The 26,943-nt window shown below is 43.7% G+C and overlaps 1 protein-coding gene across 3 annotated transcripts in view; it reads left to right on the forward strand.

The window, feature by feature from the left end:
- Positions 1-1,762: 1,762 nt before the first annotated feature.
- The window catches only part of RAB7A (RAB7A, member RAS oncogene family), a 32,646-nt gene continuing 7,465 nt past the window's right edge, over positions 1,763-26,943 (forward strand). Inside the window, exons 1-4 of one of the 3 annotated variants that reach the window (XM_043551146.1) lie at positions 1,897-2,037; positions 13,411-13,490; positions 23,151-23,185; positions 26,143-26,203. In XM_043551146.1, the coding sequence (XP_043407081.1) occupies positions 26,151-26,203 (53 nt within the window). In that variant the 5' untranslated portion in view covers positions 1,897-2,037; positions 13,411-13,490; positions 23,151-23,185; positions 26,143-26,150. Of the gene's footprint in view, positions 2,038-13,410; positions 13,491-23,150; positions 23,186-26,142; positions 26,204-26,943 lie in introns of all 3 variants that reach the window. The other 2 variants (XM_027822429.3, XM_007059986.4) reach the window with 2 other exon arrangements.

The following is a 26,943-nucleotide window of genomic DNA, read 5'->3' on the forward strand; positions in this document are numbered from 1 at the left end:
ACTCTTGTGCTCCACAGAAGGCAGAATTTTCAAACACTGAATCTAGCTCCTCTGAGTACTGTACAGAAAAAAAGGAACCTTTAGAACTGGGCAGAGCAGCACCTTATAGCCTGTCAGTAATGTCTGTTCTTTGCACACCCAGCATTTTATGGTCTTTTTTCAGGAAACGTACAGGTGGAGATGTTGAATGCTGTGCCCCAGTTTAATGCTGTAGCCACTGCATGTCTGGACTCTATGGTAATTCGGCTGCACAGAGAGGATGGCACGAGTACCACAGCCAAAGCAGCGATGCACCTTCATGAGTTCTGTCCTTGAGCTTTTCCCTAAGTCTTTCTTCTTTTGTTCAATGAAGCATCATCATAATAAACAACACATTGTCCAGCACTTTCCATCCAATAATCTCAACGCAGTCTATAAGCATGAATAAATTAAACAATGCAGTCCCCCTGTGTGAAGGGTCAGTATAATTAATACCATTCAATAGATGGAGAAATTGAGGCACAGAGGAGGTGAAGATCTTGCACAATCTCACATGTCAGGGATAGAACCTAGTGTCCTGACTCCCCATCCTCTGCTCTAAAAAGCTGATCCAGCTCCTATTGCAGTCAACATTAAGACTTGCATAAACTGCAGTGGGCTAGATCCGGCTGTGAGATCCCATTCTCACATAAACCTAGATCTGAGCCTATATAGAGAACTGCATACAAATGATGAGAGATGGGATGTAATGAAAAGCAAGTGATCACAGTGACATTTTGCACATATCTTGTTAGTTGTATGATTTTTGTTTGGATGAGATTTTGAGGGGGATAATTCTCAATTACCCAACTTGTTCACACTTCCCTGAAGGGAGAACTAGGATTTATAGACCTTTTGAAAAAAGTGAGATTTGAGGAGACTGAATGTGGTTGCATGCAGGCTTGGAGGAATTTCAGTAGTTGGGGGTCCCTGTGGAGGCAAGCCTAGAGCTGATGAGGGTGGGAGACAAGCATAATGATGAGAGATGGTCATGTGGCTTGGGTGGAGTGAAAAGGGTAAAAAGGGAGCAAAAAGAGCAAGTGATAGAATGAGGGGCATGCAATGTATTATTGCAGAATATAATTGTATTGCTGATGCTTACATGAGACTTTGAAAGGACTGTATAAACATCAGCTAATTAACAGTGTGGATGTATCTATTTTATCCATGGTATCTGTCCTTATCCATCTTTTCTATCCCACTAATCTGCCTGGTCACTCATCTATCCATGGTAGGATAACCAGACAGCAAGTGTAGAAAATCGGGACGGGGGTGGGGGGTAATAGGAGCCTAAACCATGGTATTTCTAGTGCGCCCTTAACCCCAATGACTAAAGGCTTGGTGACATGGGGAAATTCACCAGCGTGCTGGTACTGCCCGAGTTATGCAGTGTAACTCCCCCTGGGCGGACACATTTCGGGGTGCATCCACGTGGGCAGGGATACCACTATAGCTATGGTGATGCGACTGCACCCCTGCAGCTGTGCCCTCAACTTCCCCCAGGCCCTTGCAAAAGTTGCAGTGGTTGCTCTTCCCGGAGGGCCAAACCCCCCCACCGCCCCAGAACGGACGAGGAACCCCGTGCCGGGCAGGCCTGCCACAGCGGGCTGAGCCGTGCGGGGCACTGGGCCGGGACCATGCCCTCGGGCGGGCGGCTCCAGGGCACCGCGGGAATGCACGTGCCACCCGCCAAGGGCCCAGGCCCCAGGATGTGCACGTGACACGGCGAGGGCGGGGCTGACTCCGACGCTCCACTCAAGGGCCTGGAATCCAAGATGGCCACCCAGGTGACGCCAAGACGACCGTGCTTGGCCATGTGACGCGGGTCCAGCGGGCGACTGCCCCACGGCCTATCCCGTGCGTGCTGACGTCGCAGCGCTGGATGGTCCCGTGACCGGAAGCTGGCCAGGGAGAGGCGGAAGTGAAAGCGGAGAGGCTGTTGGCCCCATTAAAGCGGAGCCGAAGGGAGCGGAGGAGGAAGCGAGGCTTGGAGCAGGTGTCGCAGGGCTATTGAGTGTGGTGAGTGGTCGAGTTGGCGGGGCCGGCGCCGCGGGGCTCTCTTCTTTCCGGGGCAGGGAGGTGGGCTTAGGACCGTGGCCTACTGGCTGCTTCCCCCCTCGCTCGCGCTGGGGCTTTGTGCGGGGGGACGACGGAGGCTGGAGGGGGTCCTCTTGGGAGGGGCTGGCGGGGAGGCTGTGACTGGGCAGAGGCAGCGGGCTCTCGCCGGGGTTTGTGTTGGGGGCAGTGTGTTGCTGGCGCCGGGAGCGTCGGCCCGGCGCTGCGAGCGAAGGAGGTAGCGGAGCTCGCTCTCCCGAATCGGAGCGGGGGTGGGGGGGCAGCTGCTCTCTTCCCCTTCTCTCTCCTCTTCCCCCCCCCCCCCCCCCCCCCCCCCGTCTTCTGAGCCTCGGGGAAGGCAGCCGGCTCCACCCTACTCTCTCTGAGGACGGAGAGACAGAAGGTCCCGGTATCTAGGGCTAAAGCGAGAGGAGGGGCTCTGGGAGGCGGTGGCAGCGGGGCTCCTCCCTTGTTGGAGTAGGAGGGGGCGCGGGCCTGTGAGGGGGGCTTTCTCTTCCCAGCTGCGGGGACTAAATGGGTGGGAGTTGATGGACCCGGAAGCTTATTCCTTTGTGTCTCATGCTGTGCCAGTGGAAGGGGCTCTTCCCTGATAGTGGGATTTGCGTGATTGAGAACTCATTGAGCTCGGCGTTGTGGGGCTGACAGAAGTGGCGTGTATGAGGACTGAGACAGGCTTAAGAATTTCTTTCTCTCAGCCCTCCTGTGTAACAATGAAGCTTTCTTAATGCTTCAGAATCACTAATAAGGAGACTGATGTTTTGGATATAAACCTTTCCTGATCAATGTGGATGTTGTAGCTAAGTTTCCTTCTTCTTTTTTGGGGAAGAGGCTATCCCTTCAGCCTTTCTAGCTGTCTGTATTGTTCATGTGTATTGTGGTCTCCATGAAAATCAGTAAGAGCTCAATTAGGATTCGGGATGAAATTTATGATAGGAAAGGTGTGTTCGTTCTTTTTTTTTTTTTTTTCCCCCCCCCTTTTTGGTCACACATAGCTACCATATTTTGTCATCAGATTCCTGCAAAGACTCTGGAGAGAAGAGGGGGACAGCTAGAGGCTAAGAATATGTGATGTTCTTTATAAAGAAATAGTATAATTTGCTTGAAATATTATTCAGTGGACATAATTATCTTACTAGCAGACTGCCCTTAGTATAAATAATAACAGGACAACACAGACAGCTGAATAGGCTGGCAGTTATTGTGCAAGTAACTTCTTTGCATGTGTAAAGACTGAGTCAATGATGGAAAGAATTAAACTAGATGCTAAAGTGCTGTAGGCTGCAATAGTATCTTATGGGGGTAAATTAAGTATGATGCAATGCTAACTTCTATATATTTTAAAAAGTTTAAGTTAATGAGGGACTTAAATATGAATGAATACCTAACTACTAGCATAATGTATTGGTTTAGCTGTATCTTAAAACAAGTTCTGCTCATACTGACTTGTTACTAGCTTTTTAGCTCAAGGCTAGTTAGTTGGAGGGTGTGTGTGTGTATCTATATAGATACACACACACACACACACAATGTCTAAAACTCTTTAAGACAAAGTGCCTTGGTAAGACATAAAAACTTGAGTCAAACAAAGGCCAGCATGTTTAACTGTCTCCCTTGCATAACTTTTTGAAAACTTTTCCTGGTGGAACAAAGCTGCTATAACATAAGGGGCTGTGTGCAAACATGTCAACTGAAAACAAGGTGTCACAAATTCCTCCCAAACAAGAAGGAAGCTTTTTGTATGAGAATTTTAAGGGTTAAAGACTAAATAAGGCTGAAATATTCATTTTTCATGTCACTAACAACTCTCTTGCAATAACATGTGTAGTAGTGAACTGCTACCAAACACTAACAACTCTTCTGTGCTATGCAAATTGCAAGTCAAAATCTCTTGATAAAGAAACGTAGATGGGGTAATAAAAATAAGTACATAACCCAGCCCGTTCTAGAGTATCTGAATTCATTTGTCAGGTTATGGCTTTAAGTAATTTTAGAACTAGGAGCCTTTAAGGTGCCACCAGACTCCTTGGTGTTCTTGTGGATACAGACTAACACGGCTACCCCCGATACTTAACATAGAACTCTCTTGTTTACAGCCAAGACAGCTAGTATTTGATTAAATGCTTTACATATCAGCTTGGCCTGTGCACTTTAAGCATGGCTGTCTGGAGTGTACTAACTCTTGTTTATAATCTGTTGGAGTGAAGTTTGGTTAAAGTAGGTAGGCTACTGTGTATTCACTGTTTAAATCAGTAGTTCTATGCCATGCCCTCATAGGAAGAACGCATATTCTGTCTTTCCCTTGTGACTTCAGCAGCTGACTAAACACATGACTTGCTATCAACAAACTAATAATACTTTGTCTAGATTTGGTGGATACTTTGCATTCTGAACTTTTCCTAATGTAATACATTTTAAGTGCCTAAGTATTATACTTTAATCCCAAAGTTCTCTTCCACATGCACTGTTATAGTCTAATGCCATTCCAGACTTCTAGTTCAGAAAGGTACAAGATTGGATTAAGTTGTAAAGCCATACAACAGTCTTTAGCTTTGTCAACAAGTAATCTACTGCAACTGCAGAATCTAATATATGAAGATCTTCAGAAACTGTAATCAATTAGGATGATCAAGAAACACTTCTCAGACTCTTAAAGTACAATATAACAAATTGTTATTTCTAGAGTACTAATAGACAAAGATGCTTAAGGCAGAACACTAGATATTGTGAAGCATGGCTTAAACGCACACTATAATGTAGTTGGTCACACTGGAACAGCTCTGAAATAAATCTAACTAGATTCTCCATAGCTGTTGGGGTTTTTGGATGTGTTTTTCTTTAGTAAGTCAAAGTGGGTTCTGTAGCTCAATGCCTATTTGCTTTTGGACCATACTCAAATGTCCAAGGACAAGAGTGCTTTTGGACTCTGAACTTCAGTAGCAATTTTTATTACATCGTCTTCTGTGTGGACATCTCATGTGACTTACCTGTCGGGAACAAATTTATGGACAAAACTTCTCTTTGGGGAGAGCCCATTGTTGTGTGACACTATAGATAGCTTCAGTTTCTAACTTGTATTAGACTCTCTTTGCTCTGGGGTAGAGGAGAATGCCTCTTGCTAGAAAATTAACAGTTGCAGAATATTTGCAAATGTTCTTAATGTCATGCTGTGAAACTTTACCAGTCCAAAGGTAAGACACTGTAAGATGCAATTAAGTGGGGTGTACACAAGCCTGCCTACTTAACTGCTGTTGGAAGCAGCTGTTCTGACAGACCCAAATTGTTTTGATGTAGGTGGCCTACAAAGCCTGGTCTAAAACTAAAGATTAAGGAATAAGGCAAAGGATGCCACCATACTACTAAGATGCAAGAAAAAAACGACTGATCCTCTAGAATGGTGGTGGATTACTGTGTAGCAGGATGCCAAGAAACTTTAGCCTATAGTCAAAGCCCAATCTATACAAAAGTGCACCAGTTTAATTAAACTATTTTGGAATCTGTTGTTAAAAGGAAGTTTACACACAATTTTAAAGTCCAACATAGCTATGCTGGTTATATTTCCCCCCGACCCTCCTACCCAGTCATACCCCTGGCTGATAGAGCTATGCTGATCTAACCTCCAGGGTAGAGACAGATAAGAATGCTTCCACTAACCTAACTACTTTTGCTCAAGGATGGTGTTTTTACACCAACTGGAAAACCCCCTTCAGTCAGCATAGATAGCTACACTGCCATAATATAGACAGTCTATACTGGCATAGTTTCTGTAGTACAGACATACCTTTAGTCTATAACCTACAGTATATAGACTCTGGTCTAGCTCAGGCTTTTTTGCCAAAACTTGGTGTTTATCACTGGGTCCTATTACCAGTGGTAGAATTGTCTTTCCTAGTGTCAAAAAGCTCAGGGCTGTGACTTGCAGAAAGTAACACTCTTCCCACCTCTCCCTAAAAAGCTTGCTTTCATTATGCAGCTAAAGTAGGAAACATCAAGTGCAGCTTAAGTTCAGTAGCCTGTACCAAGGAAAGCATGGTGCAGACAAACACTGGAGCAGTTGCAGTTCAGGTACAAGACTCTGAATTGGCATGACTGGCAGAAGCCATAGATCATTAATGGCTGTGCACAATAGACAACTTAGCATGCATTTTGGTGGTGGTGGTCTTCAGGCACTGGCTTTTCAGTTAAAAACTGTGCCCTAATCTAGCTATCCAATGGCAAAGCTTCGTGAGGAACAGGCACTTAGCATATGAAGAATACGCTACTTGTAAAAACATTCTGACTTCTAACACAACAATATATTGGTAATCACTGTCAACTATTGTTTAGTGCTTTCTTTCCATCTGTGGTCTTCTAAAACAATGATCTCTTAGCCACCTGCCTCTATTGTCAAGGCTAAACTTAATTTTTTCCTGTTTAGAGAATAGCCATTTTAAATTTAGCCTGGTCAACTTAAAGATTTTTGTCTGTCTGGTCCTGTTAATTACATAGTTAAAACTGACACAGTTGATAAAATACTACTATCTTGCCTGGAATAGGGCATCTTTAAACAGTTGGAAGCATAGAGGAACACGTACATTTCTAAACTCTGGCTAAGAAAACCTAGTCAAGACAACGTACAAGCACAGGAACCAGTATGTTTCTAAGAAATACAGACAGCATGTATTTGTCACATGTTGGATTTTCTTCCCTGATGTTCCCTAATTCAGACATCTTTGCTGATCTTGTGCTCCTTTTTTGAGCAAGCAGCTCTTAAGGTTCACTTTGCTGCTACATTTTCTGCTCAGCACAGATCTGCCTCAGTGATGTCATTGTTGCTGTTAGCCTAGTGTTCCTGTGAGACTGCTCTATCGCTTCTACAGCCAGGAATGAAAAGTTCTAAGCAAGAGGCAAGCTGTTTTTCACACAATGCTTTTGCTAATGCATACTTGCAGTGATGTTGAGGAAAGCAAGACTTTGTCAAGGCTACAGAAATGTCAGTTTATAGCTAGTCTCATGACCTTCGGTTTTGTCACTGGGGAACCTTTTCTTAGGGAGCACTAGCTATTCTCTCAGTATAATCTTCATAAATGCAGCTTTCGGTGAGACAAGAATAAAGTAAACCTCGTACAAAACTACAACATAAATCCCCCCCCTACAAACTATTTGGGGATGGTAAATGAGGTTTTTTTGTTTTTTGCCTGTACATTTTTATAAGGGATGTTTTTACATTGATTACCTCTTTATGGCAACAGTTTGCCTCAAAGACAATGATGTAGGGATCAAAGCAGTTGAGTTACTGTCTCACTGCAGCATTTTGAGTAGCTAAAGTCCAATTTTCAAGTAACAGGCCTCACCACAGATAATGGAGCCACAGGGCCAGAAGATGAAACTGGCACACTACTAGCACTTCACTTTGTGTGCACACACTACCTGTCTTCAGCCTCTTGGACTCCCTGATGGAGTGCAGCCCTCCATGTAGCCTGTTAGTGGCATCTGCCCATGCTGCTTGAAAGTTTTCAAGTCCTTCTTGCAAATGTGTTTGAACCAGAGCTTAGTCAGCCCAGTGGTCTTGGAGCATCCACAAGTCTCCATGCAAAAGATCCTTTGGAGTGACTAATACAACATTTTATGTAGCTACACTTGTAGCTTTCTCTAGGGTTTGGGTTATATGACCCATATTTAGCTATTAATACTAATAGCTGAAATATTCATCTGATTTGAGATGGGCATGCATGTTTTTTGTGAGGTGGTTTTTTTAACATTACTGACAAATGGTGGCCATGTTTTCCTAGGAAAACATTACAAATTCCTTGTGGTACCAGATTTGAGTGAATAAACTTGAGGGGGCTGATTTGGGCCTGTAAACATAAGCAGTAAGAAACTGAACTGACAAACACTGAGGTTTAATTTGGCTAATTTAAAATAGCATTCCTGGTAGTCTGTGTTTATATAGCAGGAAGCGTTAATGAAGGTTCTGTTACAGAATATCTTACCATTTTAAAGCAGTATATTTTATACTTGTGTTCTAGGCTTTAGACAGGTTGGTTTATCTGGCTTTGGAAGGGACCAGATAACAATATTTCCATTCTTATTAGTTTTTATTGTACAAGTTCTTAGACACAGTTAATAAATATATCTTAGTACTGTTTAAGAGTTTGACTTATAAGGAAAAAAATCAAATGAAGAAATGGGTAGCTGCTAGTTACCTAAGAACAAGATGCCTTCTGTTATGGCTGGGTCTCAATCATTCTCATTTAGCTAAATTGAATGCTTGGTTTAGGCTTTTTGCCACAGTGTCTTGCATTGGAGCACACTTCTGCTGCACCTGAGCTAGTGGGATGAGATTAGTAAAGCTGCATAGAATTAAACTGATTTACAAAGTAAATGACTCAAGCTAAAGACTTCTCTTCAGTAAGAAGTTACAGCTGTCCTTGTTCTGATCTGTTAATCTTATGTCACTGGACCATTTCACATTAAGTTGCCTTGGGTTGCTCCAAACCTGACTACTTTCAGGAAAAATAAGTAGGACAAATAACCTTAACTGTCAGTGTAGTAACTCTTCTGGTGTAGCTGCAGGTTCAGTTTTGTATAGCTGGCCTCCAGATCCCTTGAAGGATACAAGATTACTCTTCTGAATAAATATAGTGTCCAAGTCTTCCTCTGTGGCTTCATACTGCAGTAACTCCCCTGGTTCAAGTGACCCAGAGCAGGACTTCTCTAGAATATACACAATGCAGCAAGGGTAGACCATTTAATATCAGGGTGTGGTATCTTACTCAGACTGGTAGAATGAGAGGTAGACACCCAAGTAAAAGGAAAAGCCACTGCTGCTTAATTATACACTTGTTTCCCAGACAAACTCCTTCCTCCTGTAATTAAAAAGGGTTAGAGGGAGGGGAGAAGAACAGTGAGTAACTTCAAGGTGATGTGAAGAGGAATCAGTGCCCTCACTTCTGTCTAGGTGTACCATGCTCATCACTGTGGATCTGAGCACCTTATTTGCTCTGGAAACACTGTTCAGATCTTCTTGATGTCTCACTTCTACTTCCTACCATTAGAAACTTCAAAGTGTTTTGTAATGCTATCTTTGAGGCTTTCTTGGAATACTCATATGTATTTGCAGCCGTCTCTTCCCTTGAAGACTCATTGGATATGCCTTTGCTAACAATAGCTTGCTTAACTCAAAGGCCTGAGTCATAAATGGAAGGAATCACCTTTATTTCTCTCTCTCCAGTCAGGTTTCACTACTTAGTTGGATTCTAGTCTTTAAGATAGAGGTAGACAACCCATGCATGTCATTGGTAGGCAGGCCAGCACAGTTTTAAGACCCTCTAGGGCCTCCTTTGTAGCATAGAGGTTAAATAGAAATTTCTTCTGTCATACTTCCACTCTTAAGGTACTATGCAGTGTTGGAAATCTAGAGGCTAAACTGGAAAGAGATCCAATTCCTTTGCAATAGATAAATATCTGTTAAACATCTCAGCAACTTCAACTCATAAAACCTTTCCCACTGTTGCTACCAGTTAATCTCTTCTAGTGAAGAAACTAGTGTTGACATGGCAGGTGGTGGTGAACACTCTGTCTAACCCCACCTAAACACCAGGTTTTAACCCTCATGTCGGCACTCCTGCAGCCTTGTCTAATCTAGAAAGGGATATCCTATTTTCCATGGTGGTAATACCAACTGGTATAGGCAAGACCCTAGTGATGCTCTGAGGACAACTCTAATCTAGCCTTAAGGATGGATAGGGGCTCAGTCTCAGTCATTTTAGTGTTTGGTCCTGATTCAGCCTTCCTTAGGGCTTGTCCATCTGGGCAAGTGATACTAGAATAAGCAAAGGTGTGAATTTAAACCAATATAGCTTTACCTGCATAATTCTCATGTAAGCACTTATTCCAGTATGACTTTTTTGTCTCTGGGGAAGGGGTTTAAGCTGAACCAGAAAAGGCCACTCTTGTACTAGAATAAGTGCCCACATGGGAGTTATGCTGGTAAATCTTCCTGCATAGAGAACACCATTATCAGTAAACTTGACTCACTGCTTGGTCTCAAGATCCAGAAATGCATTCAGGAAATACTTTTCTTCCGCATCTTGTAAGACTTGTGGGAAGTGGAGTCACCTCAGGTACTAGGGTGAGGGGTTTTGTAGAATACCCATTGAGGCAAAAAGCAGGTATTGGGTGCATTGTGAATGGAAGATTTCCACTGGCACCTGATCTCTTTAAGCATTCTGCAGGAGGAGGAGAAAAATGCCACCACCTGGTGGCATGGCAATGTACTGAGCAAGAACACTGCTGGTGAGGCTGACACTTAACCTAAAACTTCCTAGCAGTTTATTTTGGGGAACAAGGATAGGGATGGGGACTTATTTAAAATTTAGCTTCCCCACTAGTTCAAGGATCTGGAGAATGGGGAAGATAACTCCTTCTCACTAGAGGTAATCCAGGAGAAGGAGCTATCAAGGACTAGGAATAACATTGGAGGAGGGGGTGGAATCCTAGCACCTTTTCCTTCTAAGCAGCTGGGGCTAGGCTTCTCATTGGGTGTTCCTCATAGGGGGAGGCATGGTGGGGATGGGGTATGGCAACCCTTATCTAATATCAGAGTTTGTGTGTAGCCTTGCTAAAATTGCTCATTCTGTGTACCCATCCTAAAATTGCAAGGACTCTCCCTCACCCTTGTAAGATTCTTCTCCCATCAGGAAATGTCTACGCTGCAATTAAAAAAAAAAAAAAAAAAAGGCACTGAGGCTTGGAGCCGAGATCAACTGGCTTGGGCTAAGGCTGCAGGGCTAAAAATTGCAATGTAAACATTTGGGCTTAGGTTGGAGCCAGGCTTGAGACCCTTCTCTCTTCTCCTTCCCCCCCAACCCCGTGGGGTCTCAGAGTCTGGGCTCCAGACCAAGTCCAAACCTCTACACTGCAGTGTTTATCCTTGGAAGTCTGAGTCAGCTGACCTGGGCAATGGGTCTCTTACTGCAGTGTAGAAGTACTCTATCTTTTTGCCTCTGGCATATTCCATCTCATTGACTCTGAGACCTTTGAAATCTTGTTTGAAAACCCCCTGTAAAAGTTGTGCTGATCTGATAGACATCCCTTGCTGAAGAAAATCTTATATGGTGGTTTTCTTCAAAAGGATTAGCTTTTATTGGTATTAACAAACCTAAGGATAGCAGTTGTAAATTTTTTGGATATCAGGCAAGGCTGACTTAACAGCATTTGCTTTCACAGTGAAGGAGTTTCAGGTGATTAAACATGCTGAGCCCACACATGATGCTGTAATTTCAGGCTGTGCAACAGCCTGAGACAAGTACTGCTTCTATGGACACCAAAGGGAGGGAGCAATGGCAGTAGGGGAAAACACAAGGCCAGGAGGAAATAAAAATGTAATTGGCAATCTGAGTCAACATGTACAGAAACCAATCTGACAAAGGGACACCAACTTACATATCCTGTAAACCAGCAAATTTCCCTGTTTGTTCCCAAATTATTCCCAAATTTCCTCAGTTGTCTTGTGTTTGGTTTTTTTAATCTAATGTCTCAAGATTTAGTCTTTTGGGTTGGACAAGTCTGTCTAGTCAATTTCACTTCCAGGTTCAATGTTGCAATGTTTACAGTATCTCCAGGTTTTTTCCCCCTGTCCTTTTGGATTGCAAACACTCTTATTGGACTTGAGCCTTTAGGCTCAATTTTAGATTTAATGTCCCTAAAACTGCCAGATGCTTCATTCAAGCTTTCACTTTTACACTTGTGACAAAATCATAACCTTATGGATTATGGACTTCTTTTAGTAAAAGTCATAGGCAATAACCAGAGGTTCACAGAAGCCCATGATCTGTCTGACTTTCCCTAAAAATGAGAGGGGGCACAGCTGATTTTTTTGGGGGTGTGGGGGGAATGACTAAAGCCCAAGCAGAAGGGGGTGGGGGTGGGGGGAATTCCCAGCACCTACCACCCACAGTGGCTGGGCACAGAATGTCATGGAGATCTCTGAAGACACAATCCATGACCTCGAACATAGTCTTATCCTTAATCCACAATTTTAACAAACGTGCTCTATGGTGCAGTTTTGTATTTGACTCTAAAATAACTTAGACTTTTGTGCACAGCTAATGTTGACCCCAACCCACACTGTATTTGGAGGGCGGCAGAAAGTATAATTGAGCCATGATATAATTTTGTTTCTGAACTTTCACAACTTTGAGACTAATCACAGGTGCCGTGTTGTCAAGAATTCTGTAAACTTCAAATCCTGGGTGTCAGTTACAGGGTTAACTGCACCTCTTCTCTTCTGGTTTCTTCAAGTACATCCCCCTGGGGCCTCACACTGAAGTCTCTCTTGATATGTAGTCACCTGACTTCCACACCAGGCTGCAGCTGCAGTCCCCTGTGCATCAATGATTTTTATCTTGGCAGGTCTGACTTGTGTCCAGGACCTAGGATTCTAGTCCCCTGTGACAGTGGTGTGTAGTAATGAAACAGACTTCTTAAAGCGTAGTATTTAGAAGCAAAGCATTTTGGAGAAAGTGGATCTTAAGTCAGCCTGTATGCAGGGCTACTTTATCTACTTACTGTTTACCACTCCTTGATGGTCACCTGATAGGCTGACAGCCGAAAGCAGGGGTGGGCAAACTTTTTGGGCTGAGGGCCACATCTGGGTGGGGAAATTGTATACAAGGCCAGGGGAGTGGGGAGTGTGGGGTGTGGGAGGGGGTGCAGCAGGGGGCTCAGGAGGTTGGGGTGCAGACTGCAGGAGGGAGCTCAGGGAAGGGAGTAGGGGGGATATGGGGTGCAGCAGGGGGCTTGGGGAGAGGGGATGTGCAGGAGGGGTTCAGGCTCCAGCCTGTCACCACTTACCTAAAGCAGCTCCAGGGTGGCAGCAGCAGTACTGCTCTGGGAAGTGGCCAGCACCATGTCCCTGTGTGGCCCCTGGGGGAGGAAGGGGCACAGGGCTCCATGTGCTGCCCTTGCCATGCCTCCACATACCTCCCCCAGAGCTCCCATTGGCCATGGTTCCGCATTCCTGGCCAATAGGAGCTGCAGGAGTGGTGCCTGGAGGCAAGGGCAATGCACTAAGACCTCTGGTTCTCCCCCCCACACCATGGCACCAGCCACTTCTGAGAGCAGCAGGAGGCCTGTGGCTCCATGGGGGGGCAATCCTGTGAGGCAGATCCAAAGCTCTGAGGGGCCAGATCTGGACTGCAGGCCATAGTTTGCCCACCCCAGTCTAAAGTCAGGTTTGTGTGTCTGTGTCTCTCTCTCTCTCTCTCTCTCCACAACCTATGCCATCTGTCTCCTCCTGAGGTGGTGCTTTGACTGCTTTGTCCTCTTGATCTCTAGTCTCCTGGCCTGGCAAAGCAGGCTTGCAGCTTCTGACTAGAGCCTGGAAGTTAAGCCATTGTCCTGTAGCTCCCCCCAGTGTAAGTTGATTTTCTATCACTATTGTGTTGTCATGCTTGCCTTTTCCTATCAGTCCCCTGTCCCACCCCCTTCCCCCATTAAGCTAGTTTAATGTTTGTACGGGAAAGTCTAAATGTAATTTTATGAATACTATATGTATATTTGGTATTAGATGGAACTGCTATGTATCTCTAACTTGTACACAAACATCAGTACTTGCTATCTGGTATATGGCAAATAACTATCAAAACAGAATAGTGAATCAAGTTTCTTCCTAGTAAAGCAGGAAATTAAAGTTAAATGTCTTGAGTACTAGATAAGACTCCCTGCCTCAAGGAACTTACTAGATACTTGCAAGTAATTCTCTTGGGACCCTTGAAAAAGCTACACTTTAGCATGCCTTACCCATGATGTACAGACAAACTTCACAAGTAGTTGTCCAAAGTGAAAATCCTAGTCCTGGCTCCCATCCTGTCCTCTAACTACTGGACTCCATGATCTCTTCAGGATATAATGTACTGAGAAATAAATAACATCTTAAAGTAATGTTGTAGCCATGTTGAAAACTTGTCCCTTCCACCCACAAGTATCAGCTCACCCACGTTGACTAAGATGACATTCCTTTAAATGTCCACAAGAAACTGGCCACTGGATTGACTTAAGACAGTGGCTGAATCATAAGTTACAATGGCTTCATTGCAGCATCTTTTCTGAGTATTGGCTTCTGAAACCTAGTTGGTGGAACCCTGAAGGATGTAATACCCTCTGTAAAACAAAGCACTCCAGCAGCATGTCTTGCTATCAGCATTTCAAAAGCTGATAGGAAACTGAGGCTCTAGACTAACTGAAAATTGCAGTAATTAGTTTCAACCTTTCTCCCAAAACAAGTCCACTGATCACTTGTTGACCCATGAGGAGCTGACTGGTCACATGGTGTTAGCTGCTCATTTTCAGCTGTATCTATGGGGTCTAATCTGCAAAGAGAGGCTGGCTGCTCATTTCCAATTTCCTCTTTTTGGGACTGGAGCTGCCAGCTACCAATTGGTGGGGGGGGGAAGAGCACACTAAAGGGAACAAAACAGGTGGGTAGTAATATTTGAGAGGGGAGGTAGTCTTTGAAACACTAAATTAAAATGTGGCCCATATCAAATCTTAAACCCAACTTGGTGAAGCTTCTCAAATTATCAGCTTTCTCAAAACATGCTTGATTCTTATTTTTGTGCTCCTGCTCATCAAGAGGTCTATCTTTGAAGTCCTAACTGGCAAAAGGACACTCAATTCTACAGAAACACACAGTGCACTTAAAATGCCATTAACACTTCCTGTAATTTGGGAGACTTAATTACTTTCACATACATCTGACAGGAAGCTGCCATGTGTTACTGCTACTATACAGATGCATCTGAATGCATCGGCACCATCTGAGGTGCTGTACAAGCATACTGAGTTCCTCAAGGATGGTACTAAATACTTAAGTGTTTGAAGAAGAGCTTAAAGTGAGGTAGCTTTTTGTGGTAACCATGACATAGTACGCACTTTGCTTGTTGTTTGAGTTTAAGGAGTACTTCTGCATCCAAACAGTAGCTGTTAACTGACTTAAATGTAAACTCAGGAGCCTCCGAAAGAAAGCTCCATCTTTTGGCTTTAGTTAAATGTGTAATTGTAATGACATAACTTGTTCCATAAGGGAAACTAAGTCTAACTGTTGTAAATGATGCCTGAAGGGTACTTGCAGATGAACAGAAGGCATTTCCTTAACATGCCAGCAAGAAGTGTTTTGCTCTGTGGACCTCTGGACAATGTTCTCAAGGTAGCTTATAATCCGTTTAAAAGTACTCTGTATGCACAGTGACTCAATAGGGTCAAGGAATGTTTGCCTGGCCAGAGATCTCTAATGCCTGAGTCATAACAGAATAAGCAAGGCTGTACCTAATGCTTAACTGTGACATGCTATTCTGGGCTGCCAATTAACTGCATCCTTTACTGTATCATGTCATGTGGATCTGCTCATTCAGTTAAATTTCTTGTATTGGGCTCTCCACTTAATGGCATCAAAACTGGATTGGTCATAATGGATACCACATCCTGCCCAAAACCTCTAAATGCATGGGTCAGACTAGCTGCTGGTTTTTTTTAACAAACCAGTTAATTGGTTCAATCACTAAATTTGCTTCATCTCTAAACCATGTCTGGTTTAGGTCACACTAACCACCTAACATGGTTGAATTCTGCTGCAACAATGTGTGGTGGTAAAGTTTGTCCTTTGACTGAACAGCTACCATCAAGTCTAGTTCTGATATCTAGTGTCAAATGAGCATCTGAACTTCAGATGTAATTTTTGTTCACCGAAAGGTCACAATTTGCATTGGTGGTATATGTTGAACCCATGGTGGACTTTACTTCTGACAGCACATTTCAGAATAGAAAAAGGCACTTCAGTTAACCCATCAAGTTGAAGTATTAAATTCCTGAGAAATTGCTTTCTCAGCTACCCAGTTAGCAGCAAAGTTATGCTGTTCTCTTGAAGTATTATAAATAGACCTCTTTCATGGGAGGTGACCAGGCCTCTGGGTATCTTGCCACTTCTAGGATGGAGTAGTGGGAAGTTGTCGCATTTCAAGCTAAAAGAATGCTTCAGGGCCATGGGTGTCTACTTAGCTTAGATCTTTTATTCACAAAATCCATACGTACTCTTTCCACTTTAATTTCTCTTAAACTACTTTCCTTCATGCAGAATGTCATGACTGAGTAATAGAAATCTCTTGAAGTGGACTCCATCCTCTGAATGTTTAGCTCAACTTATGAGAGGGAAAACAAAGACATTTCCCTACACTAGCCCTGGAGTGGAGGAGCTTCAGTATAAGCCTTGACTGCAAGCATTTGCTTGTGAGGTTTTATTGGATCACTTACTGAAATACTAACTTCAAATAACCTGGCATAATTCCCAATTACTCTGCTACCAGGACATCTGCTGGGTCAAAGATCCCATAGTATTCCTCTACAAGAGCAGAGGTGTTTTGCTGGGCTGTCCTGGTGTTAAGAAAAGTTAGCACATGTGACTCCATTTTGGTTTGGGGCCCACCATTGTCTAAATGCCAGCACATCATACACCAGGAGGAGTAATCCTTAGATACCGAATCCGTGTGAAAATCCTCCTCCTTGTCTCCAGCCTGCCTTGATTTGCAGTATCTGGTTTTTGTCAGCCTCTGACTCCCTGTCTCTTGGCCTTGATGTGAGGCCTCCCATCCTGATAATAAAAGTTACTGATGCATGGCTTTAGGACCATGCTGTATAATTAACATACTGGTATAGCACGAGGAATGCACCAAGCAGGGATAGGTGGTAGATAAGACAAGGGTTTGTTTATTGGCTAAGGTTTCCGATGCACGAGGGCAACATGCTTTGCTAAAAAGTATATAACCTTTGTATAATCTGTATTCAGGGTCCCCTCCTGGCTAGCAGGGGGGCACCACGCTCGAGCGTAATAAACTTAGTGCCTTTTGGGAACTCTGCAGTTGTGGACTTTGTTTCTGTGCCTCAGCCTAGATTCGAACTGTGCGTGTCCTATCAGGTATAATTCGCAGCACATGTGTGCATGTCCTACCAGGTGTAATTCGTAACACTGGCCGCATCAGCCAGGATGAATACCTGTATCACTGTGCTTCCTACCTAACAGAGCACTAATTAAATAGGTAGTCTCTATTACACTAGTTTCCTCTTAACTCTGTCCATTTTATTCACATGGAGGCATCAAAGAGAACACTTGTACTGTTCCATCTGCCCCACACATTGTGATGGTCCTTTTTTCCTTTGCTGTTTAACACTTGCTCACCTGCTATTTTGTGCATCCTAGCCACTCACCTAGAACTTAAAATTTACCAGAAGATTCATAGTCAGATGGCTTAAATGCTCTTTGCCACCATTGAAGATATAGTTGGGAGGCAGCTGCCTTCCCTCTTTCTGTTGGCTGGCGGGGGGGAAGGTAAGGGTTCAAACTGCTCTGGTTCTAACCCTTGTATGAGCATCTCTACTAGTAATGCCCAAGGCTACCTTTTCCACACTCTGCAGAAGGGACAAGCACTGTTCCACTTTCAACCTCAGAGCTTCCTAGCTATTGTCATGAATGTCCCTGCTACTCTGCCCTCCATTTTTGGGCTGTTGGCAGTATTTTCAGTTTCTCCACACTTCTACTGCTTGGAGTGGAAAACTGACAAACTGGTAACTTTGCAGCTTGGCAACACTACGAGCAACAAAATCACTGGGACTCTTTTCAAACCTTAAGACAACAGCAGTGCATTACTTACACAGGTCCCAAATGAAAGCTTAGACTTGGCTGGAGCTGATAGCTTTCCCAGGAGAGTGCTTATTCCTTGCCCTGAAGATGATCTTTTCAAGCCCCCTCATATTCTAGGGCTGAGGCTCTCAACCATTCCAGATTACTGGACTCCTTTCAGAAGTCTGTCTTACATACCCCGAGTTTCACCTCACTTAAACTAGTTGCTTATAAAAATATGAAGGTGTTACAGCACACTATTACTGAAAAATTGCTCTCATTTTTATCATAGAATCAACTTGAAAATAAATATTGTGTGCAGCAGAATCAACAAAGTAATTGTCTGTATGAAATTTTAGTTTGTACTGACTTCACTAGTGCTTTTTAAGTAGCCTGTTCTAAAACTAGACAAATACCTAGATGAGTTGATGTACCATCTGGAAGACTTCTGCTTACCCCCGAGTGTATACATACCTCTTGGTGAGAACCACTGTTCTGGGGGAAACAACCTCCTCACAGTAGTACAAGGCAAACTCATCAAACATCAGTGTGCACTACACCTGTTAGACAGCAGACTACTGTAAAGGTAACTGATATGGATGTTTTGGGGCACTGCCCTGTCTCAGCTTGTACATCCATCCAGTTGATTATCAAGTAACTTAACCTCTCAATAACTTTCACTTAACACTCTTATGTGAGCATCTCTAGGGCATCTTTTAATTTGATGTAGAGATGCATCTTTAAACAGCTATTCCTGTCTCTGAGGACTGGAAACAAAAGGGCATAGTCACAATGGTATCGTCTCATGCTGCCTCTTGACAATTGCAGAAGAATTTCTAATAAGTTGCACTTTAAATAAGCACTTATATTTCCTCTAATGACCATTACTACAGAATGGTATATACTGATTGGAGTTGGAAGAACACAACTTCCTAGGTAGCTTCTGACTCTTGGGAACTATCCAACAGTTTTAGCTATAAAGCTCATCTGGCTTTTCTGAAATCAGAACTGGTAAAGACACAGCTCTGCTCCTTGCCTGGCTAGTAGGTTTGAGCTATGGGGTTTTGTTTTTTGAGGGGGGAGCACTGGGAGACTGAGAATGTAGATATCTGGATTATACACATTTTCAGTATGGTTTTTAGATTTAGCCTCCAAGGCTGCTGGATCAACCTGTGCTCTTGGGAGGAGGGAGAACTTCCTAAGTCATGAATAAGGCAAAGGACTCTTGTTTAGAGACTACCTAGTTTCCCTAGCAATGATTAAGCCACCAGAAAGGAATGCTGCTGACTGGTTTAGTGACTGACAGGAGTTTTCAGATGGTCTCCAAGAATGGCTGGCTGGAGCCAGTAGTGCAAGAAATGTAGGCGAGCATATTCACAAGATAGACTTTCTTCTGAGTCATTTAGCTCTAATTCCTCACTAGGAGGGTCTACACATTTGGTATAAAACAATTGGTATAAAACAATTGGTATAAAACAATTGGTATTTAACTTTTCACAACTATCAGACTAGAAATGTTATCTAGACTGGATAAATAGTCCAATTGCCCAATGTAAGAAACTCTTCCTTGGCCTGCATAGCTATTCTGAAACTAACTTGCTTATCCAGGCCAGCAGTCGTCTTATGGAACAAGACTTGCAGACAAAGTTTTCAGGAAGCTGCTTTAGAATAGCAATTGATAGTTCTTCCATTTATTTCTACTATAAACATACAGCAGACTGCTCTTGTATGCTCTAGTTCTCTAAAAGTAGCAGGTTCCTGGAACCTACTACCACTGACTTGTTTTACCAATCTTACATAGTGGTAAACTTAAACCAGTTCAGATTAGGTGTAACAGGTTCCCTTCAGTAAAGGGACTAGTTCATACTATGCTTACCTTTGCTTTGACTAAACGAACACCAGTTCATCTGATTTAGGTAACTGGCTGACCAACATGGAGCACAGGCTGCGATATTCTGGAGAGGAAGAGAATCCTAAGGATTTGCCACTATAGCTGAACTGGCACGCTCTCCTTGCGCAAATGCAGCTTATGCTGGCTTTTAGTGGTGTAGATTATACCAGTTCCCCAAACAACAAAAGCTTATACCAGCAAGAGTGCTTATGCTAGTATAACTGAGTCTCCATCAGGGCTCTTCCCAACATAGTTATATCTGGGGGGTGGCTCTTCACTAGTAAGTGCACTCTCTCCTTCTCTTCCCCCTCCCCACACCACACATGCTAGACCAGCAGAACTAAGCCTAGACAAGGCCTAAACTAGAGCAAGTCTGCAAAACTACTCTCCAAATGGACATGCTCTTGACAATACCCTCAACAACCTTCCTGCATTTTTTGAATACAAAAAACCTACCTGTCTTTGAGGCTATTTCTACACTGGCAATTGAACAACACCTCTCCTCTTTAAGAGGTGGTAAACCTCTTCTCTTCTTCCCCCACCCCAAAAGACAACATTTTGATAAGTGCCAATGTGAACAGCGCATTATCAGGAGCACGCTCCTACTGACAACACACCCTGCTTGTTGGGGGTGGAAGCTGTTTGTTGTTGTTTTTTTTTGGGGGGGGGGGGTGGTTTGTCAGCTCTGGCAGGAGAGCTGGCAAACAGCAGCTACACTGCCTGACTTGTAGCAGCACAGCCATGTCACTAAAAGCTGTGTAGTGTAGACCTATCCAGTGGGAGAGACTGCACTGTCTTTTGGGTTTTGGTTGTCCTTGGGTGGAGGGGCACTTTGCTGCTTGAAGTGCTTTGACAAAAAAGCTTTGCTTGTCAAAGCTATGGAGAGCCTCAGTAGATTAATGATTGATGGTGAAAGTCTATTTGAATGCATGTTTCACTAAAGTGAAGGTAGTTTAAGAAGCTGCACCTTCACAATCATCTGCCACGATTTAAAAGATAACACAAATATCCTAAATCCTATGTTAATACTAAAGGCACAATATCAAATTTAGCTTGGAATAGCCTTTGTAAAATCCCTCAAACCTATTGGAAGAATGAATGTCCCATAGAAGGCTTTCCATAATAGACACTACAGCACTGGTATGAGAACCTGCTTAAGCATGCAACTCCTTCCATATGAGGACGTCTTGCCATGGGACAAACTCAGTAAATTTGTAAAACCACAACTGGAGAAGAGAATTGAGGTTAATTGCCCAGTATTGTACAAGAAGTCTGTAGCAGAGCCAGTAAATAGAACTTGGTCCTGTGCATTAATTCTACAACATTCCCTTGTAATAAAACAAACTAGCCCATACTTACCCAACACCACAGGATACAAGGGAGCATCCCTCATAGACCAAAGGTCTCTACTGACCCGCACATAAACTGCTTAAGGCAGGGTGGCCAGCCTGAGAAGGAGCCAGGATTTACCAATGTACATTGCCAAAGAGCCACAATAATACATCAGCAGCCCTGCTGATCAGCACCTCCCTGCTCCCTCCCCACACTTCCCGATCAGCTGTTGCATGGTGTGCAGGAGGCTCTTGGGGGAGGAGGGAGGGAACACCAGGCTCATGGGAAGGGGGGGTAGGGCCTGTAGCCAAGCCAGGGGTTGAGCAGTGAGCACCCCCCAGCACATTGGAAAGTTGGTGCCTGTAGCTCCAGCCTCAGAGTCGGTGCCTAGACAAGGAATTACATATACTTCTTCAGAAGTCAATATGCAGCTATGGAGTCACAGGTTGGCCACCTCTGGCTTAAGAGGCTTCACAAACTAGATTCAATCAGCCAGATGGCTTGTGAAAGGCAGCATGAGCTCAGTTTAGCCTACTGAAAAGGCTTTTGTAATTCCCTTGGAAAGTAGGGATAGTAGTTCTGGATCAATGGACACCGGTCTGGAAACACAGGTTGCTGATAAGAGATCAGGGAAGCAGAAAAAGTTGTTCCCTAGACAGCAGGCTGTCTAACCTGAGGGCCTTGCTTTCAAGAGATCTAAGCTAGTCACACTTTCTCTGTGCTAGGCCAGAAGTCTTCTTAAACATCTGAACTTAAACTTAAAGTGGAACTAAAACAAGGATTATTGTATTAACAGTCTCACAGGTATCCCCAAAGACAAGAGAACCTCCTACTAAGGTGCAGAAGGGTAAAGTTTCTAGAAGCTATGCCTCTTCAGTCTTGGGCATAGACAGGTGCCTGTTCCAAGTGAATTGTATTCCCATTAGGCTGTGGCCCAAGCAAGGGGAGAAACAGACTGAGGAAGATAGCACAGTTGAGAGGGGCTGTCAAGATCATCTATACCAGTGTTTAAAATCTTCTTTGGTACACCATGGCAGCTCCACCAATCATTCTGTAGAAACTGCAAAGCAAATCTGGTCTAACCCAAATAAGGTAGAGCCACCTGTTACTGCCATGAGCATTAAATGGAGCACAGGAATTTTGATGGTCAAGGCAATAAAGCCACACTTCTGTACCCTCTTCGTGCTCTCCTGGCCTGCTTGTAGTGATGACAGTAATGCACTGATCAAACACCAAACCTGGTCAAAGGCTGAAATTCAGTGCACCAGTCACTGACTACATCTGAGTTCAGATGGGTTCCGTATGGCTTAGCTATAGCTTTCTAAAGCTGTTCATGTTTATGAATAAAGGACCCAGCTGCTCAGGCACAAGTAGCAATGATGAGTGCAGTCTTCAAAGAATGGACACTGGTTTAATGTCCTGATCAGAATATAGCAGGACTGTATCCATGCACAGGGTACTCAGAACTGTCATTTACTTATTAAGATGTGCTTCATCTCTTTTTCTCTCCCTCCAAGCAAGAGGGATCTGTCAGCTGCAAAACTCAGTGCTACAGATCTCAACACTCACTGTTCCATATAGCTTGCTACCTTCCTGGGCACCAGAGCCATAATACTCAGCAGTTACGTCAGACTGGTGTAGATGAAGTTTGAATGGAAACATTCTAGAATATGCAACTAAACTTGGTACCCTGTTTAGTCTAGCATTCTAGATGGTCAGTCCCTTAAAATGCCATAATTTCAGTTTGGCAGTTGATATTAAAACACTTTGCATCAGAACTTCACATTGCCACTTTGAGCAGTACAGCCTCCTGATTGTTGAAATGCCAATCCTGACTAGTACTTAATTTCTGAGGGTGAGGTGTCAGCCTAGCAGCTCCCATGTTGTCCAAAGCAATTCATAACATCTTCAGTAGCAGAACTGGAGGGCTCCTAATGGAGCAGTAAGTCAAGTCACTCTACAGCTAGAATGTATACATAACTTTCTAAGTTACTGGGAGCTCTACAAACACCACTCTTACTCTACACACCAGTACATCTGAAGTGGCAAAAGCTGCCTCTAAATGCCAGGAGAAAGTGTGTGGCAATGATGCTGAACTTTCCAGTAGGAGTGAAACTAACTGTATAAACTTGTTTACTTGTAGAATTTACTTTCAATTTTTTGAAAACTCTTTACTTTTCCTAGAGAAGTGAGACTCAACAGTAACTGAGAGCACACCGGTAAGACTACTTTGTACATGAATCTTTACAGAGAGTAAAGTGGCTTTAGAAACCAAAGTTGGCTGTAGCCTAAACTGTGCCATACAGTTGGTTCTCTGCAAGCTGGTACTTCAGGGTACTGTCACCCTTCTGAGGTGAAGAAAGTTGGGTGGACTATAAGGCTTGAAAAATCAAATTTAAAAATATCAGTATCATGAGTGAAAGTTCAGATTTCACATGGCTGCCAACTGCTGCAGTTTTCCGATGAAGGGAGGTGGAAGCCAGCATCCCAGCTTCCACCTCCCTGCTGTGGCTGCTTGGGGGGGCACAGCAGCCAGCCCTATCCTTGGGGTGGAGCAATGATGTTTCATCTCCAGGCTGACTTGTCTGACCTGGTTTGGGGAAGGGATCAAGTCCTAGCTCACTCAATGTTCAGCTCCAGCCCAGCGGCTGCTGTCAAGCCAGCAGGGGTTGGGGGTGGGTTGGGAATGGTGCCACACAGCAGCACCCATGAGACCCAAAGACACCACAGGAGCTGAGCCTGAGCTCCATTGTTACTAGTCAGCACAATAGCAAGCACCACTGCCATTTGTAACATAAGTAGGTGTCATGGGGGATCAAGGTCAGGGGGGGTGGCTCCTGGTCTAACTCCTTGCCAGCTGTTGTAGCAGTGTCTTCCTGGGTGTGACCAGGGGTAGTCACACTGTCAGGCCTGCTGGACAGTGCTGTATAGTGAGGTACCCCCTGGTCTGCAGCCCCTTTCTCCCCCAGGGCTGGACCAACCAACTCCATGACTGGCCCCCTCCCCCCCACCCCACAAGTAGCTGGGGCCTCATGGGGAGGTGGAAGCAGGGATGCCTGCTTGTCTCCTTGCTGGGCGCAGAGGAAGTGACAGTATTGGGCTAACATTTTCTTGCAGTCCATGAAATTGTTACTTACACAGGGCCTTGATTGTAAGGCACACAAGTCTGTTTGCATAGTGCTGCTGAGTGGTGTCAACGAGAGTAAACGTCTGTGTACCCTTCTCTTGCTAAGAGTATTAAGCAGTTGACTGTGCTGGTCAATGGCAAATGACATCAATGAATGCTCTTCAAACTCTTCTTCCAAATAAACTCTAAAAATCACTCCTGATACACTCCTGTCACTTGTGAGGAGTCCAAATCTCAGGTCCATCCCACATCTGTCTCTAATGAATTATACCATGACCTGTTCCCTACATTGAGAACCATGTGATTAAGACTGGATCAGAATCTGCTGTGACACTTACTAGAATGATTGATTCAATGCAAGCAGTTAACCCCAACAGAGCATCCTTGCCCTGGAAAGGGCATAATTGGATGAGGGGGAAAAGAGCTCTAAAACTGGATGAAACATGAAGATGAGTAACTTTAAAATTTAGCTTAAAGTACTCTTTTTTTTTTTTTCTCTCTCTCTCTCTAGAAAACCTATTGAGAAATGTATAGGCCTTGGCAGAATGCCGAACTGGTGAATTATGGGGTGCCCTCTGGCTTTGTGGGACCAATAAACATGTGATTGTTCTGCAGCAGTTAGACTTGCTATAAACACAAAGCAGTACTGAATCTACTTAAACTGGTTTGTGTTCCTAAAGGGTTTTACATTGGTTTAACCCAGACTTCTTTATATTGTGCTAGTGCCTATGGCTCCTTTTGTGCTAGGCCCTACTAAGTCTATAATCTAGACAAGATAACAGGTGGATGTAGACAGACGGGGAGCACAAGGAACTGTGGTATACAGACAAGCTCAAAATGGCAACAGTGAGCATGCCCCCATCTGTGCTGTGCTGAGAGCAACATTAAAAATGCCATTAAGGGCCCTAAGCTAAATATATAGTACAATCCCATCGATACTGGCCAACCAAATGAACCAGTGCTGGCCAACCAATGAAAGCAGTGGAGCTAGAGCAGTATCTAAACTTGGGTCCTCAAACTTCTTCTAGCCTAGTGAAGAGGACCTCAGAAGCAGAAATTCTATGAACTGTTCAGCTCAACAGTCAGTTACTCCAAGTACACTAGAGTGTATTAAGAACATGATGCCACAGCTGACTCTTCTAAGAAGCTTACAGTGGGGGGGGGGGAGTCCCTTTCAGGAAATTGACCCTTAGCAACCATTTTTGCTAAAACTTTTTAAAACATATTTTAAATGAAATTGAAACATTCTTGCATGCTAGGATTTGGTTTTTAATTGTATTGGATTCTCATTGTGGGTGAGGGGATGGGTGTGTGTTTTTGGTTTTTTGCAGAGCAGTCTGTAACCACTTTTCCTAGCCTTAGCATAGGCTGCTCATATTGAGTTCCATTGCTCAGTGCCCCACACATCCTTGTGATCTAGACTCCAGTTGAACATCCTGATAGAAATAGTACTAGTAAAGTTCCCCATCTCAGTTCTCTTGCTATTGCATGTGTCCTCTAACCTTACTCTAGAACACCTAATACTTCCCTCTTTGCATGACTTACCTAGAAATAGAACTCTAATCTGTACTGTCTGTGGTCTCTCAAGGAGACTTGACAGGGACAAGAAGCCCCCCGCTAACTGGTGCCATTAGGCTACACTAGCTAAGCTCAGTGCTACCAGGTGAGTCAGTTTAGGCCAACATGTCCAAAAGAAGTCAGACTGGACAGTCTTATAAAATGTAGTGGGGGCTGTAGCTCAGTCTACAGTAGCAGAGGTGGGCAGATGGTCTATGCCTCACCATTTATACAAAGTTTATGGCAATTAAAGAGGCCTAAACCAATGAGCAACCACTAATTAGTAACTTGGTGGCCAAGTACTAATTGTACTCTAAAGCTCCAGAAGTCTCTGGTTGCATTTAAAACTTTCAGGGATATAGGATGTTAAGCTTGCAGAGTTGCAGGATTTCTATGAGCTGTTTCAATTCCAGGTTAACTACTTGACTTAATTTGATAACAATGTGCAGTCATTTCCTCATCAAAATGATGGGAACTCTTCTTTCCTTTTAGTTTGAAAGATGACTTCTAGGAAGAAAGTGTTACTGAAAGTCATCATCCTTGGAGACTCTGGGTAAGTGGAGGAGCCTTTATTAACTTAATGTAAACAACTTATGTCCAGCTGAAGTGTCCCATAATGTGGCTTGCAAATGCTTGTCCTTCCCTAGGTTGGACCAGTGAAGTATTGGAGTGAGATAGATATTTGAGGTGTGGAAAGCAGCTGACTACTATGCTGCCTTTATGGCTTTAAGGACACTTGACAGCCCCTTGTTCCCAGTGTTTGTCCCCAATTGCCAGTATTTCTAAATACGGAATCTACAGTATTGCCAAAGCTTCTATGGTAACTCAACTTGGTACAAATATTCTAAATCTGCATTTAGAAATCTGAAGTCTTATTCCTGGGAGTCTCCTAAAGCTTTTACCATCTCATTGTCCAATGAGGAATTGGGTCCTAAAACAATTAATACTAAATATACTGTGCTAGCCACTCACTTGTTGTGATCTGGGAGTACTGAACAATACACAAATGGTACCTTGAGCAAAGATGTTAACTTCAGCTTCCTGTTAATCAGTGAAACAGATGCTTCTTTGTTCTTGGATTTACTGCACAAACAGTAATTTGACCCTGAGTCTCATCAGATAAACAAATCTGTCATACCACCACATCCAGCAAGTTGCTGAACAGAGAACACTTGGTAGCCTTGAGGGAGTGGTGGTAACCTCTAAGCTGGTATGTCTGGGAGAGTCTCCACTCCCTAGGCTACTTCACTAAGCAAAGTATGTTAAGGTCTTATGTCTCCACTGGACATGATG

Source organism: Chelonia mydas, chromosome 7 (genome assembly GCF_015237465.2).
Source record: "Chelonia mydas isolate rCheMyd1 chromosome 7, rCheMyd1.pri.v2, whole genome shotgun sequence".
Taxonomy (NCBI): domain Eukaryota; kingdom Metazoa; phylum Chordata; order Testudines; family Cheloniidae; genus Chelonia; species Chelonia mydas.